The 16,846-nt window shown below is 40.6% G+C and overlaps 1 protein-coding gene across 3 annotated transcripts in view; it reads left to right on the top strand.

Moving 5' to 3' along the window:
• Positions 1 to 16,846, top strand: part of DSP (desmoplakin) — a 39,201-nt gene that overhangs the window by 6,335 nt on the left and 16,020 nt on the right. For all 3 annotated transcript variants that reach the window (XM_032115984.1, XM_032115966.1, XM_032115974.1), the window contains exons 2-14: positions 3,153 to 3,255; positions 4,867 to 5,015; positions 5,356 to 5,530; positions 8,139 to 8,267; positions 9,408 to 9,458; positions 10,412 to 10,573; positions 11,475 to 11,579; positions 12,765 to 12,860; positions 13,071 to 13,196; positions 13,960 to 14,112; positions 15,167 to 15,321; positions 15,723 to 15,849; positions 16,389 to 16,593. In XM_032115984.1, the coding sequence (XP_031971875.1) occupies positions 3,153 to 3,255; positions 4,867 to 5,015; positions 5,356 to 5,530; positions 8,139 to 8,267; positions 9,408 to 9,458; positions 10,412 to 10,573; positions 11,475 to 11,579; positions 12,765 to 12,860; positions 13,071 to 13,196; positions 13,960 to 14,112; positions 15,167 to 15,321; positions 15,723 to 15,849; positions 16,389 to 16,593 (1,736 nt within the window). The remainder of the gene's footprint in view (positions 1 to 3,152; positions 3,256 to 4,866; positions 5,016 to 5,355; positions 5,531 to 8,138; positions 8,268 to 9,407; positions 9,459 to 10,411; positions 10,574 to 11,474; positions 11,580 to 12,764; positions 12,861 to 13,070; positions 13,197 to 13,959; positions 14,113 to 15,166; positions 15,322 to 15,722; positions 15,850 to 16,388; positions 16,594 to 16,846) is intronic.

The raw sequence follows: 16,846 nt of genomic DNA, 5'->3' as shown, positions 1-16,846 counted from the left end.
GGTATCCTACATTTTTGTGAGAGGCAGAAATGTATTTTTATGTAGCATGTAGGTTACATGGTTTTACTTAAAAAATCCAGCTTTGTTCTTGCCTCCATGCTATGATGCTGTCCAGCGCGTTCAGGGGTTGCCTCAGTTTCTTTGGTCCAGTGTTTTCTGGGTTGGATACAGTTTTACTTTGGCTGTCTATTTCCTGCTGCCTCAGGGTTGGTTGTCTTATTACTCTGAATTGGAGTTTCTGCTTTGATCTGCTCAGCCTGTTGGCTTCATTAAGAGGTGTATTGTACTGAGAGACTTTGACACTGCTAATGAAGTACCTTCCTGTCACATGGGTGAAAAGTATTGAAGGTGTGTCCCTGTGAGATTGTGCTAGTGCCATCTGATGTATCAACATCGGTATATGTATGTTGAGGTATAGTCTCGCTAAGTATTTTTATATTTTAAGTTCAGAGATTGATTTATGCCCTTAAGCATATTTGTACAGCTAAATCCCCTTCAGATTTGAAGTCCTTGATTCCTGTTGGCTTGGTGGAGCTATGCCATCAAACATCAACTCCTGTGCTGGCACCTGCTGTCTCTGGGTGTGCCCCACTAGCCCCATGTAGCTCTGTTTGGTCTTCTGACAGATTTGAAAGCCAATGCCTCTAACAGGCCATGGCCTTTTTATCATTATCATAGGATTGATCTCCATATTTTCACTAGCAAAACTGGTTAGCTTTTTAACAACAAAGATAACATCCAAGATGTTAAAAGCAGCATTAATAAAATAGTGTGCTCTTTTCTGTTTTCAATTTGTATAGCTCCGACTTCTGCCATTATTTTGGTTATATCTTTATCTACTGGATTGGAGAGCCTTAAATATGTGCTGCTTTCTTTTTGTGAAGGTCCCTGTGAACTGTAAACAAGTAACTTGTAGATCTTTATTTGAAGACCTAGATAGGATGTGCTTAAGCCTCTCGTTTCAAGGCCTCTGCTTCTGCTTTTGAAACAATTTTGTGCATCTATATTTAACTATCTTCAGGTTTTTAATTTTTAAAATTATTTGGACAATAATTATGGATGTGGCATTAGGATGAACACAAAATGCTTGTATTTCTACTTTTTTATATTTTAATTTGTTTTAATAGCTTGATTTACTTGGGAATGGCTTTTTTTCCCATTTTCTTACCATGTTAACTATAATAGCTATTGTTTAGACCTTGTCATGGTGAAGTGATGTCTTTGAGTTCAGTAAAGTTACACTGAAGCCAGTGGAGATAGACGGATTGATGACAGTATAAATCTGGTCACCATCTATAGTTCATTTGGCATTAATGGATTTCCAGCATTTGTAGCTGCCAGAACATGACGGAAAAAGTGATTCAAGAAAATATACTCTTCCAGTGTTCTAAAAAGAGAAAATTGCTTGGAAGATTCCTTTCTCTTCTTTATTATGTTTCATTCATGAGAATAATTGTGGGCGTAATTAAAGGTAAATTTCAGATGCAGTCAGATATTTCTATATCTAAACACAGCAGCGATGCCTAAGGAGAAGGAATGATTTAGAAAAGGCAGCTGACATGGAGCCTGGCACAAAATCAGACCCATATGTTATTTTTCATAATTGTTTCCTTTAAGCTGTTTCCAAGACACACAGGGGTGCATAGCACAGTGGGGCACAGTGTTTGTGCAGCCAAAGGGTCACAGTACAAGCTGGGGGCTGCATGTGTACAGCTTGTTTTGTGTCACCCAGTGACTCTCCAGTCTTGTCTCTACATCTTTGAGGGTCTGTTCCCTGGTATTGGGGGAAGCTGCTGAAAAGTTGCTCAAACCATTTGCATTTGTTCCAGATGAGCTGATACGAGAACAGCAGGCTGCTGATGCATCAACTGCACATGCTGCAGAGGAGCTCTTAACAATATAGAGTGTTTCTCACTCCTCCAGTGATTTTGTCAAGGACAGTTCTGCTGAGTTTTTTTTTATTGTCACAATTCCTTTTGTGAAGAATGGTCAGAGTCTGTTCAAATCAGTGGAAAGATTTCCACTGAATCCAGATTGCTTGCTTGGCTCTGAGTTGGACAGGTTCACACTGGTAGTCTTTTTGGCATTAGTGTTGTAAGGAATGTTTGACTCTTCAGTGATTTGTAATGGAAAAGGTTACCTACTGTGAGCGCAGGAGTCAGAAAACTAGGCAAGGCTTGGAAACACCTTAGTTCTTACTGTCTGTTAGTGGTTTATTTCAGTTTCACTGGCAAGTGTTTGGTTTTAGGAGCCGCCCGGGCTTGCCTGGGAGGTCTGATCCCATCACCAAGGAATGGTTCCTCATTTGAAGCACCTCATCCCCATTCAACTAACAGTGGCTCACTTTGGTGGCTGAATCCTAAGCACTGAAAAAGCAACATTCTGGCAGTATGGATGCAGTAGATTATGTGTAAGACAACAGTAATGACACCCGTTACCTGCCTTGGCTTTTTTTCCCACTAGTGTTGGGAAGTTCTGGAGTTTTACTTGGAGACTTCAAACTCATGCTTTATGTATTTGTAAGAAAGCATGTTCTCTGACTCCAGGCCCTACATCTATTTTTGTAGTAGCTTGTGTATCTTGCAATTAATTCCTAAGACACTGCACTAGCTTTGTGCATTTCTGCTGATAAAAGAACCCTTCTTACACTTGTGTGGACTTGTGTGCTCATGTGCTTGCGTAGCCAAGGATCCTGCTTTCCTTGTATGCCCTGACATTGATGGCTGGTGGGATAACATGAACAATTACATCACACAAAGACTATGCTCTAATGTACTGACTTTAACGAAGATTGTGAATAATTTGTTCTCGCTGTTAATGCTGCCAAAGTTTTCTCTATAAAAGCTACAAATACCTGTGCTGGAAGAAAAACTTTCTCTTTTATGGCATGCCAGTTTCCATGTTCTACTCTATCCTGTGGCAAAGTCAGTCCATGCCTGCTACTGCGGAACTATAAAGTGGGTCTGCCATTGTGGAATTGTCATTAAAATTTCACAGTGCAGTTAATGTGTGTGTGTGTCTCTGTGAACCTAAAGGAGGTGGATTATTCCGTGTAACTTCTCTTAGCTGTTCTGAATTTGTGTTTCTTGTATTTCTTCAAAATGTGCAATTCCTCTGTATTTACTTCATCTTCTTCTTCTCCCCCACAACAGTCAGAATGGGACCTGCACCATGTCCAGACGCCAGAACACCATCCAGGAGCTTTTGCAAAACTGTTCGGATTGCCTGACGCGAGCCGAGCTCATAGTGCAGCCTGTGAGTGCTTCTTGTTCTTCTTACCCAAAGTGATTATGAATATTACATACATATTCTGTGTTGTTATCTGGACTCACAGGCTCTGCTTCTTCATTTCCTTTCTCCCCGTTCAGCTTCTTGTGTGAGGCAACTGGGAGTGAAATAACATACCTCCCTCCTAGGTCTCCTTCTTCCCTCTGTACTCCATTCAGTAAAACTGATTGAAATGTATCTGGTTAATAAAAGGGGTCTTCTTGATTTTTAAAAAAAAACCAAACCCACCCTCAAAAAGATTCTACTGCATCTTATTTTTCACTTTTAGATCAGGACCACTGTCAGTGTAAACACCTGTTACTAGTGTTAGGACTACTCATACTCTCTTAGTGGAAATACCTTCATTACCTTTATTTTATTTTTCCAGAGGATTGCTAAAGAAGTAAATGGAACTAGACTAAAATCCTCCTGGCTGTTTCAGCTCAAATACATACAGATAATCTCTGCAGTATGCTACGCTGGTACAAACCCAGAGTGCCTGGGGGTGGGTTGCTCACTGATGCTAAATTCACTCCTGGCAAACATGGGGTGTCCTCTGTTCCTGCTGAAGTCAGAGGAGGTGCAGGGTGGTGAGTGCATCCTGCTGTTGAGGCCACTGAGATGTGAAACCCATTCACAGTTCTGGCAGTAGATGTGATTTAATGCACACTTTTGGACCCTCTGTGGACAGAAAATTCTTTCAGAAATGAACTCTGTGGTTAGGAGTTCATTTCCTTTTCAGAGATACAGGACGTGTGAGCATGTTTATATAAAAATCAATGCCAGAGTAAACACTGCCTTTTGTTCAGGATTAATATTATTCCAGTGAAGTTGAAAGAAAGATATGTTTAGTTCCAGCTTGGTGCCACAACATGCATTGCTTACTTTGTTTATTTCTTTTCTTTCTGAGGGACAGAACAATGAGGTCCATAACATTTTATTTGCAAAATCAGGTCACAGCTGCCTTATGTTTTGTTCAGCATGGCTGTGTCAGTGTGGGATGAGGTCAAAAAGCCATGTCTTCCTGGTTGAAACACCATGACTATGCTGGTCCAACTGCACTGAGAGGGTGCATGGATTTGCCTAGACTTTGGGTGATAAGGTGCAAATGTGATGGGGCATAGAGCTGGACCCAGGCAGATGGTACCACTCATGTTTTTGCAGGAGGGGGAAGTCTTAGAACCTATGGGAAACTTGTGGAAAATCAGGAGCAATATCCACCATCTCCTACTAGGACAGTGTTTCCTTCTCATCTTCTAAACACAAAAGCATAATGTCTTAAGAAATTAGCACACCATGTGAAGCCTTGGCTCCACTGACATAAACATCAAGATTGTTCTTTATGGAAAGTTCTGTTTGGTATTACATTTTAATAATTTTATTCCATATTTTATTTTAATAAGAACTTTCCAGTGACTGTGGATCCTTGCTAGTCGGCCTTCTGCTGGTTAAAGCTGGCAGTCAGAGATTTGGCAGTTGAAACTTTCCAGGCTTCCTAAGAAAAAAAATCAGTCCTCACAACATCTCTTTTAAGAAAACCAAAATGAAGCTTAGATTATGAATATTTAATTTAATCTCCCATCTTTTTTTTTTCTTTAGGAATTGAAATATGGGGATGGTGTCCCACTTAGAGGGAACAGGGACCTGGAAGACTGTTTTGCACAGGCAAATGAACAAATGGACATCCTGGATGGGCTGATCAGAGAGATGAGGCAGATGGGCCAGCCCTGTGACATGTATCAGAAAAGGTATTGTCAGGGAAGGGTTGGGGGTGGGAATGTGACTGATAGAAGTTTGTGGTACTTCAAGTATCCCTGTTGTTGCAGGATGTGATAGAAATCAGTAAGGTGGAACTAAATCTGTTTGGTCATGCTAACATGGAGAAGGGCCTTGCAGTAATATATTTCTGATAGAAATTTATGCCTTAGTTATCTCCATGAAATCTTAGTCAGTATATTTTTTCCGTGGTCTTTGCTTTCAGCACTTTGTTTTGAATAGTTGGTGGTCCATTAGGAGAGATAAATTGCATTGTTTGCATGTTTTCTGGGTGTTTTGCTCACAGGCACTAAGTGGTTCTTTGCCTTTCAGGCTGCTTCAGCTCCAGGAGCAAATGCGTGCCCTGTACAAAGCCATCAGTGTTCCCCGTGCCAGGAGGGCCAGCTCCAAAGGTGGTGGCTGCTTCTCCTCTCAGAGTGGCTCAGGCTGGGATGAGTACACGAAACGTGTCACAAGTGAATGTTTAAGCTGGATGAGGCAGCAGAAGGTAAACCTGTGCAAAACCCAGGGACAATGCTAAAACCTGGTGTTGTTCATGAACATCACCTCATATGTAGTAATGTTTTGGGTGCCAGTAGAAAAGTAAAAGTACACGTGAATTCTCACATATTATTCCAAGTTCCTTTTTTTTACGCTGTAGTACTGTAGATATAGTGAATTCCCACTGAAATCCAAACATGGATCGCGGTCTTCTTTTGCAGAGGAAATGGTGTGGAAGTTCAGTTTGAAAGCTAAGTGAAACACAGGTGTTAACATCACAAAAGGCATTGGCATATTTGCATTAGAGATTATTGTGCTCAGTATTTCCCTCCTTCCTTCCTTGCACAGATTTCCTTTGATTCATACTTATTTTAACCCTTTACACAGGACCATCTTCACAGATTTAACCACTGTCCAGTGTTTTACAGTTGTTCTCCCCCTCTACTCTGTCTTTATCACAGAGAGGTAGAACTGATTGCCATGGGACTAGGCTGTCAGAAGTCAGTGCTGAAATGCACACAGAAGTGCTGAAGCTACTGTTTGTTGCATTCTGAGAACAAATTTGCCAATTCACAGCTGTTGCTAATGTAACGTGGAGTGGAAAACACACACTGAGAGCCCATACTCTGTGCTATTGAGGTGAAAGTTGTGAGTTTGTGGTTGGACAGCCCTTTCTGAGGGACAGGTAGGGAGGATGGAACAAGGTGGCTGAAGTCACACTTAGCAGACTCCTTGTAATTTGAAATTGCATTATTTTTATCTCTCTTTATTAGTTTGTTTCTTTCTGATTCCATCCTTATTATCTGGGTATAGCATTTGCCAGGTGGGTCTTACACAAACCAGATGAGGAGGGTAGAGCTCTGTAGAGCTGCAGTATTTTTAAGTGAGTGCTAGTTATATTCTAGTCTTTCAGTGTGGCATGTTTTAGAGGGGGAAGGGGAAGTGGAGGTGCACTCCTTGTGTTGTAATGTGTGTTAGCATTGTGCCTGGGCAGCAACAGCAGAGGTTATTGCTCTGCACATGCTGTGGGAGAGAAGGCTAATCATCCATGGCTTGAGGAGTGATGTTGGACAGACTCTGGGCACGCTTCCAGTGATGAAAGATGGTGAACATGCTGCACCTCCCAAACACGCCATGTGATGCCCTGCTCAGACACCCCTCGCTAAACACAGGGAGCATAAGCAAGTGCTTTATAGCTGTGTTCCCACACTAAACCTCCTGTGAAAGTAGAAGGCGCAGGCTCTCTCTCTCTCTCTCTTCGCCTTCATCCCTACAGCAAAGCTGAGGTGGGGCCAGTAAGCACTTACCTCACTGGGAAAATATATTTTGAACTTGCCACCATGCTGCTTCTTTCCGTCGTGACTTGCTGTGTCCCATTACTTGCTCACATTGAGACTAGGATAATGTTTCCCCTAGTAATGTGGAAATGGGAAAAAGTTCTGAGCACCTGCAGTTTTTTGCTGTTTTTCTGTTTTTTTTCTGGATGGTTTGCTGATGGGAGAATCAGGTGGTAGGGAGGGTTGGTCAAATTTCCAGTGCAGAACTAGGGAAAGTGCAGTGAAATCCAGACAGCCTTTGTTCACATATGGCAGCCAGCCATGACTGCCACTGTTGCTACAGTCTCTTTAGACTTTAAATATAACGACAAGGGTCAAAGTCCTGTAACTTTTAAATGGCTGAATGAAAAATGATTTCGTTTGTTGGATCATTTTCAACACTGCCTTTGAACCCCTACGCCTGAGTTCTGGCTTTATTGTCGTCTGTTGACTCATAGAGATTAGACTCCAGGCTAGTAATTACTGAATTCAGTCCCAACCCAAGATTAAGGTACCTATTTCTTTACTGGGCATGTGCACAGACGGGCATTCAGACAGAGCCCTAGTGTGTCTTTGCAGCATAAAAAAGGATTTGGAGTTTGTGGAGCTGAATTTAGAGTTAGGTGGCTTTTAATATTTGAAAAAAATGAAACAAGGAGCTGCAGTCAGTTTTTGGGTTAGTAGTTAGCAGGTGTATTACTGTTCTCAAGGCTGTTTCTAGAGATTTGCACTTGGCATCCTACAATAAATGTTGCCAAAATGCAAGACAAACAACACGTTTTCTAATCATTTCGGTTTAGCTTCTGTGGGGTAGTTTTTCATTTAGTGTTTCTCCATTTAACGGAGGTTTTTGAAGTTTACGTGACCAAATTAAAATGGAAATCTGATGTACTGGGCTATAGAACTTAACTGGGCATTGTCACATGAATTGCATGAATAGCATTGTTTGATAAAGTCATTTGTTTTCAGAGTGATAAGAATGTAATTTTACTGTAGAACATAAAATAACAGTTTGGTCCAAAGAAAACCAGATGAAAGTACACTAGTGAGTGTGTTTCATCTAGTCTAACTATAAAAAACTGAAATATTTTTCCTATTTTGTTTCTTCTGCTTTGGGAGCCTGTCACACAGTTTAATTGATGGCAATTTAGAGAAATTGTAACCCCCTATTCTGAACTTCTGTTTATTTCAGTTTTACTCTCTACCACATAGTCTGTTTCCTTCAGTTGAATTCCTTTATGCTCCATTTTAGGCGGTAATGTTGGAAATGAAAGTACCAATCCTGTTTCTTGCTCCTAGGTTGAAATGGAGCAAGTGAAGTGGGGGTTTGATGCAGCATCCATTGAGCAACAAATTGGCGAGCACAGGAGAACTCACAATGCCATCGGAGACTATCGTTGGCACCTGGACAAAGTCAAAACAGATCTGGTAATTACTGTCCTCCCTTACACATTGCTTGGTCTGGATTTATAGCATTGTCTTACTGGTGTTCCACTACAAAAAAGGAATGCTGGAAAGTTCATCCTCTCTTCAGAAAGCACTGGTGTTGTGATAGCAACCACTTTCAACCCTAATTCTGTGATAATTTTGTGTTTCACTTCTTTCCTCAGAATTTTAAAATGAAAATTTAGTAGCTATTTGACATTTTGTTGTTGTGCACCAAGGCTGGCAAATAAATACTGCCATATTTTTTTGTGAGAAGAATGACTAAGAATGATTATTCTCACTTGTTGTCTGAATATATTAAACAAGAAAGTGAAAGAATAAGATGGAGCCTTGAGTCATGGGGTTTTTTTTCTGTGAAAAATGTTCAAATTCTGGGCTAAGATTAAAACTTTTCTTAGGTGTGGATACTATTTTTAGTTTGATTTTTTTTTTTCCTCTGAGACTTCTGTTGCCCTCTGAGTTTTGTGATTGGATTGGAATAAAGAAGTGACTGAAAATGCAATTGTTAACTTTCTCCCCTATCAGCCCAGCATTTAAGTATAGGAGAGACAAGGCTTATTTAATTTCCATTCATCTTTTATCTTAATTGGGAGGAGAGTTCAATCTAAAGAAAAGGTAGTCTGTTCTGGGGCCCTGATCTCTCAACCAAGCTGAAGAGTGAAAAGGATTTTACTCCCTTTTCCCTTCTTCAAATAGGAAAGGTGATACTCTGCCCTGTGGAATACCAGTTCCAAGGCTGGGCATGAAACAGGGATAAAGACTGGAGCTGTCTGCTCACATCATAATTTATACTAGTTCATAATCTCCAAAGCTAGCTCTAGGACTAGCTGGTCTAGGAGTTTGGTGCAGAAAGAAATCCAGTTTTGAGTGTTGTTTTGGTATTGCAGATTATGTGCAGACTTGGTTATATACTAAGCATCCCTGAGAGTAGTAAGTTTGTCCAAGCCTTGGTTTTATTCTTCCTGAGTCATCCAGTGGAGCAAATCTGCTGCTGACAGATGTCTCTTGCAGGCATTTGCAGGTTACCACCTGCAATTATTATGATATTGACACTGTAAAGCAAATACCAGCAAATAGGCAACTTGTAAAAGGCTCACTAAGTGTTTTCTGTCTCTGTTCCAGCGGGAGAAGGCCGCGGTTCATCAGCTGGAGGAAGAATATGAAGGCCTGCTGGTAAGCATGGGATGTGATCATTTCTGATACCCTGTTTGCTTTATTAGCACCTACGTGATTGTCAAGGGACCCTTCAGGTTTTGGCACAGTGACTGATCCATATTTAAATAATTTTATTCAGCAGTGCTTTGTAGTTTCTGAAAGTTTCGTTTTGAATCACACACTTGAGATTAATTCATTGCCTGCTGTATAATTGACTTATTCTCACAAGAAAGTTTCTAGTTTACACCTGGTGCAGGGAGTTGATCACTATGCTGGCAAAGAGTAGAACTGTACCTCCTTAATGGGAATAAATATAGTGATGAAATTAGGCTGTATATGAAACTTAAAAAGTTACTCAAAGGTAGGCCTAGAACCAAATTCTGTGTAGGGCTGTTCATCTTCCCTGCTGTGGATCTTCATGTAAAACACAGCGAGAATCTTGTGCAAATGGTTTATTTAACCTTTGGGATCAGAATCTGATTCCTGGCAGTCTGATTTCAAGCAACAGGATGTGTATTATGATGTGAAGACAATGAATATTTTCATGAAGTGTCAACTGTGCAAAAGATGCTGCTGTAACATCAAGGATGGACTATGAGCAGCAAATGCAAGTAAAAGTGATGTTAAATATTCAGACATTTCTTGCACTTCCCTCCATACCTTTTTGCTTGCCTGCCTACCTGTCTGCTACATGTGTGTTTGAAATAACTTTGAGAAGTTGCTGACATTAGGTTCCCATTGTTCTGTAAATCCTGACATGTTGTCCACTGTCCATTGCCAACAGGTTTCATGGTTCAATAAACCCAGGGACATCTGCTGCCCATTGCCAACAGATTTTACAGACGTGTGGGTTTTCCTGTTATTTTACGTAAAAAAAAAAGCTATGCTGTGCTGTGCTCTTGACTTTCCTTTCTCCACCCAACTCAGGCATTTATGTGTTTATGGCTTCTCATTTCTGTACTTCCTTGCAGAAATACTCCTTTGAGAGAATGGATCAGCTTCGCCAATTCCAGAACCTCATCCAGGCCACCAGCAGAGAGATCATGTGGATCAATGACTGTGAGGAAGAGGAGCTCCTCTACGACTGGAGTGACAGGAACACGGATATTGCTAGGAAGCAGGAGTCCTTCTCTGTAAGACAGCTCAGCCTCCCCATGCTTTCCATGGGCCCTCTTGGAACAGTCAGGGAGGAACAGCCTCTCTTGGAGACACTCATCACAGGATGTTTCTTCACTCTTTTGAAGTTCCTGGGGTTTTTTTATCAACAGTTTTCAATTAAGTACTGTGTAATAACCTTTTGAGGCAAGGCAGGACATTTTTTGGAAGATTTTGCTCCCATTCAATGAGTTGTCATGGTTTATTTTGACCTTGGAATGCGGCCTTCTTGGTACAGTCCACTATGGACCAGTGATCACATGCAGCTTGTGCTGGCATGCCAAACTAAGGGACTTGAATCAAGCAGTTTTATTTCTCCCTCTTAGGACTATGCAGGGGTCAGAGGTCCCTGTATTTGGCCCTGATTATCTCTCACCGGGAAGCAGAGCTATGCTCTCTTCCTCTGGTGGTTCTGCCAGCAGCACGTAGAGTGCATGGTCAGACATAGTTTGCCCTGCTCCTTGTCGTATGTGGGTGTGTAGGGAAATTGAGCATGTGTGTTTGTTTAACCAGCATTGGTGCTGATCACCAAATTGAAAAAGGAATGAAAGTTCACACTGTTAGGGAGGTGGGTTTTTTTTTAGTTCAGTTGTTCTGGATGTTGCAAAATGCAGTCATTTTTGCTTCCATCATTCCTAAGAAAGGCAGAACTTTGTGTGCTTTGCTCTGTGAAGCTGCAAGCCTAGAGACTAGAATCAAGAAGATTGCACCTTCTTTGATTCTACTGTCTTCATAATTAACTTCAGTACACCTAATGGAAACACAATAGTGTTAGAGGGGATAATTTTACATTGTTACAGCTATCTGGGAAATTTTAATCAAATCATCCTGTGCAGTGTACCTTTGGAGCTTGTTTAATGCTGTGTTTTGGTTGTTTAGAAACGTATGAGTGAACTGGAGCTTAAAGAAAAAGAACTCAACAAGCTAAAGCAAGAAAGTGACCAGCTGGTGCTCAATCAGCACCCTGCTTCAGACAAAATTGAGGTGAGTTAGACTTAGTCTGATTTCACTTTCTCCTTTAGTTGTGACATGGGAAAGAGTCTCAGTGAAAGTCCACATACAAAATGCTGCATTTTTACCCAGGAAGGGTTTGTCTGCCCAAAATTGTGTCCATTTCACGCAGCCGTATGAGCTGCTCTAATAATTTTTACTACCTTCCTCTACAAACCTGGCCATTAACAACTGCATGATGATAGATGCATGTAAAAATTAATTCTAAGCTTAGGGAGTTATCTGAGTGTGTTGAAATTGCTGTATCTCGTTTGAGCTGACTACAGTGCAGTGGAATTTATGGTAGGAAGGCATGTCGTTGCTGTTCTGCTGTCTTAGAAGGCATGTTTTGATAAAAGCCACACCCTTTGTTGAGGGTTTCTGTTTAATCCAGGTGCAAATACTTTCTGCAGCTGAAATTCATAGTGCCTTTCTACAGCTTAGCCAAGACTGTTTTGCTTTCACAGCTTGATGTACACTTACCTTTTAATTAAAAAGGCTGCAACAATTTGGAAGACTTCATTTTGTTAGGAAATGCTGTAGTTGTTACAGTTTCAAGAGTGCATAAGAACCCTGCAACTGAAGAAGCTAAAAGGAAAAAAAAAGTTAATCCTTTCTGCTTTTCAGTGTGTTTACTTTGTTAACTGTTATCATGTTGTATAAAATCCAATTTCTCCTGTAGTCAGTTTCTTTCTTAAAAGAAAGATCCTTGTAAGCTCCAGCAGTGAAGTGAAAGCTGCATGTAGTTTTTTAAAGAATATACATTATGGCTGCTTGAGTATTTTGAATCTAAAAACAACCAGCATAAAGTATCATGTTTGGAGGTGTTCCTTGAAAGAAAGAGAACATGGCAATTTGCAGCTGAAATACTTTATTTGCACTACTTTGTGTATTTCACCCCTTTTTGTTAACATACCTGGGGCTTTATGCTGATCAAACAAATTCATGTCACGAACAGATTTGTGTCTCACAAGCAGGTATTTAACTCATTTCAATTAGGTGGATGCTTAGAAGTTGCAAAACCATTTGCATGAGTTACATTGTTCTGGTGTGCATGAATTTGTTTTAGCAGATTTTTCATTTGCATTTTTGTGGAGAGTAGATAATTTTGGTTGAGTCTAGGTGTGGGAGAGAGATCAGTGTGGTGGCCTGAGTTGTGCATATTACTGTTTTTGTTAGGCCTACATGGATACATTGCAAACTCAGTGGAGCTGGATTCTTCAGATCACCAAATGTATTGATGTTCATCTGAAGGAGAATGCGGCTTACTTTCAGGTGAGCAGTGATGTGGAGAATTCACATTACTTTTTTTAAAAGTATGGCTCCCATCACAGGTGTATCTGTTGTGCATAGCACACTTGTTGCCATGTTATAAATGCTACCATTGAGCCAGAGATAAACTGGGATTTCTCATTAAAGGAGTCTATACTTTTTTAGCAGACATTTTTAAGAGCTACAGCCAAATTCACAACTTTTCTCCCATAGTTCTTTGAAGAGGCCCAAGCCACAGAGTGCTACCTGAAAAACTTACAAGACTCTATCAGAAAGAAGTTCATCTGTGATAAGAGCATGTCATTGCAGACTTTGCTGGAGCAGATCAAAGAGCTGGAGGTACTGTCACACTCTCCTGATGGATTATGTTCTGCTTTTCTGGGAAATCAGCTGCCCTCTTTAGATACCAAATGTAAACCCAAGTGCACTGCAGTGTTTAAATACTGTATGAACTTGAGACCACTATATTTTTAAGTTTGTAACGAGTCCAACAAATTGCCAAGTTTCTGACATGCTAACAATTGAAAAAAAAATGAATACTTTTATTCTTAGGTGGTAGAATAGATTTTGCCTCAAAGGATAAATGCATTTGATAAATGATTCATCATGTCACTCTATCACCATAGTCTCTTTGAAAGGATATAAGTCAGCTTTTTTAGCTGTTTGCTTATCATGAATTCAGTACTACTGTCCCAAATTGGAGAAAAAATGGTCAGTGGTGTAAAAGGCCAATTGATGAAGTTAGATTTAAAAGTGTAGTTGCTCCCTTTTTTTTTTTGGTTAGCATTCATTTTGTTAGATTCTTTCAGTTTATGCATGTGTTTCTTAAACACCGCTTTAACCACATTGAAGATTAAAAACCTGCTATGCAAATTTTGCAAACTTTGCATCTTGCCAGAGCTGCAAAGGTACTTAGTTGGATGTTTCTCTGCTCTTTTTAAAACTGCAGTGTTACATTGTAAGCCAGTCAGTCATCCCACTGGAGCTAAAGTAAGTTTTGCTGACTATAAGCTCCACATGTATCCCTCTCTAAATAAAACAGTGGGAACTAGATGCCTTTTCTTTTTAAAATAAAATTTTAACATTCAATTAATCTTTGCAGAATGAACGAGAGAGAATTCTTGAATACAAGAGGCAGGTGCAGAGTTTGGTGAACAAATCCAAGAAGATTGTGCAGCTGAAGCCGCGTAACCCAGACTATCGAAGTAACAAGCCCATTATCCTCAAGGCTCTGTGTGACTACAAACAGGATCTGGTATTGTATCCCTTTTTGGCTGAGAATTAACATCATGTAAACTAGAACATGGCAAATTACTTAGTAAGCAAACCATTGAGCTGACAGGTGTAACCCCTTTATCTGCTTTTGGTCAGCTTGAACTTCTTTAACAGAAGAAATTCTGCTTTTCTTGCCATTATGAATAAACAAACTAGGTTCTGATTGGTTAATAGATGTTGTCATGATTATTATTATTAATCTATTAAATAGCATTAATACTCATATTTCAAATTAGCACATAGAAGTCTTGTTGATAATAGGATTAAAATTGTTATACAGATGTTTCCCAGCATCCACACCTTTTTTTTTGGTGATTGCTCATCTTTCCAGTGTCTCTCTGGATCCTTAGGTGAACAATTCATCTAACAAAAAGTGAAGAATATGCAGTTAGCCATTGGTATTCCCACTTTTTTTCTGGATGGGATATGAAATGAATGTTGATGTTTTTCTTCCTCCTCAGTACTGGGGCTGCTTGGGTTTATTTCTGTATTTTTAACTTAACAGTAAGTTTAGATGTGCTTTCTGCTTATGTACTTTTTCCTGCACCATGGCCACACCCGTGGCTGCCTGGTGTCAGGATTTCTGGCAGTTGGAGCTGATGAATCTGGCTCTGCCGCACTCACTTCCAGTCCCTTTGCAAATAATGGATGCAGCACTGAACATCGTTGTGCCTCCAGCTCACTGGCTTAAAGCCACGCGTGGGTGCATAGCTTACCAGCCCATGTGTCCACAGTCAGTCTTTGGTGTTTGTCGGGGTAAGCCCCAGGTCTGATCATCTACAAGACTGGCAGCTGCTCTGAGAATTCTGTGGCTCACACCTGGGCTTTTTTGGGTTTTCTTCACATGGAAACCAGATTCAGGGAGAAGGGGTTGATCTGTACTGATCTTTTGCCCCAGTATGAAGCTGAGATGCGCACCCAGACCTGGCAGTTGGGAAGCACTCCTGTTTCTGTGATCTAGAAGTATCTTCCTTGTCTGTCTCTCCTGGAAGCCCCACCTTACTTAACTAAACATTGTTGTGCATCCCCTACAGAAAACGGTGCGCAAAGGAGATGAATGTATCTTGAAGGACAACAATGAGCGCAGCAAGTGGCTGGTGACCGGCCCTGGAGGAGTGGATATGCTGGTGCCATCTGTCAGTCTTATCATCCCACCCCCCAATCCATTAGCAGTGGATCTTGCTACCAAGTGAGTTGCTGCCTGCGTTTGGACACTTGCCACGGGATTAGAGTTCACCCACAATAGCAACCAGTCACAAAATATGTTCTGTGCTTTGATCAGAGTGCACTCCCCCTACCTGTAGGGGTGGGGGATTAAGGACTAGAACCTTGACTTGAGGAGACATGCTTCAGTGAAACTTGCTGGGATCTAGGTTGTGGTCTAAAAAGATTTAAATGTTAATGTCTGTGAGGTTTTTCTCATCTGTAATAATGAAAGTCATGTATAAATTAATTTCCAAGATTTTTTCAAGTAGAGAACGAGTCTTAGCACACTCCACATCTGGTGAGTGTTTCTTGGGATGTTTTGTGGCTGTGCTACAAGTATAGATGCATTTTGATCATGCTTTTTTTTTTTTTTTCTCATGCCAGAATTGAGCAATACTATGAAGCTATTTTAGCTTTGTGGAACCAGCTGTATATCAACATGAAGAGCCTGGTGTCCTGGCATTATTGCATGATTGACATTGAGAAAATCAGAGCCATGACTATTGCCAAGGTAAGACACCAGCTGGCCTTGCCTGCAGACCAGAGACATCCATGACTTGATGTCTGCTGTCCCAAGCAGACCCTTCAGTATCCTGTGCAGTTGTATGTTCAACAAAACCATGAGCCTTCCTTTTGCTGGGTTGCACAAACACTCACACATATGGAAGTTGTAATTTTGTTAAAGGAGAAACAAAATGCTTTCCTACTCAAACACAATACAGATTAGCAGGAAGATTAGCTAAAGGAATTTATTACATACTTGCTGTACCTGTTCCCACTGTACAAGGGCATGGATAAACAGAGTAAGAGGTAGAATTTCAGACTGCTCTTAAGTTACGAAATGATGGTAACAAGGATAGATTAACTCTGATGGTACTCTTAGCACCATACTTTCAGCGGCAGCCTAGTTAGGATTTATTCTAAAGCGTGATTACTTTGGGTTTTTTATAGGTTTATTAGTTTGTTCCTCGATGATTAACTAGTCATAAAACTTCCCCAATTGATTTTTTTTTCTCTTTTATTTTAAAATTCCTTCCTTCCTTATTTCAGCTGAAAACAATGCGTAAGGAAGATTACCAAAAAATAATAACTGACCTGGAGATCCATTATCAAGAATTCCTCAGGAACAGCCAAGGCTCAGAGATGTTTGGTGATGAAGACAAACGAAAGATCCAGACTCAGTTCACTGATGCTCAGAAGCACTACCAAACCTTGATCATACAACTGCCTAATCAACCACGACCACCACAAACAGGTCTGTTGTCTTTCTGGCTCTTGCAGAGTTTGGACTGCTGAGGTTTCTTTGTTCCAGAGGTGGTGGGTGGTGCATTCTTTTTACGTGAAAATGTTCTCTTCAATGTATGAATGGGAACATGTTCGAGAACTGTTTTGCTGTCTCCCAACATAACAAAACTGGCCATGCACAGGGGAAGATTTTGTTCTTCCTTCCTTTGGTGGGAATCTGGGAATAGTCCTCCAAAATTCATGGAACTTGCTGGGAGAATGAG

This window comes from Corvus moneduloides, chromosome 1 (genome assembly GCF_009650955.1).
Source record: "Corvus moneduloides isolate bCorMon1 chromosome 1, bCorMon1.pri, whole genome shotgun sequence".
Lineage (NCBI taxonomy): Eukaryota > Metazoa > Chordata > Aves > Passeriformes > Corvidae > Corvus > Corvus moneduloides.
The sequence above is the reverse complement of the archived record's forward strand: the minus strand, read 5'-3'. Positions and strand labels throughout refer to the sequence as shown.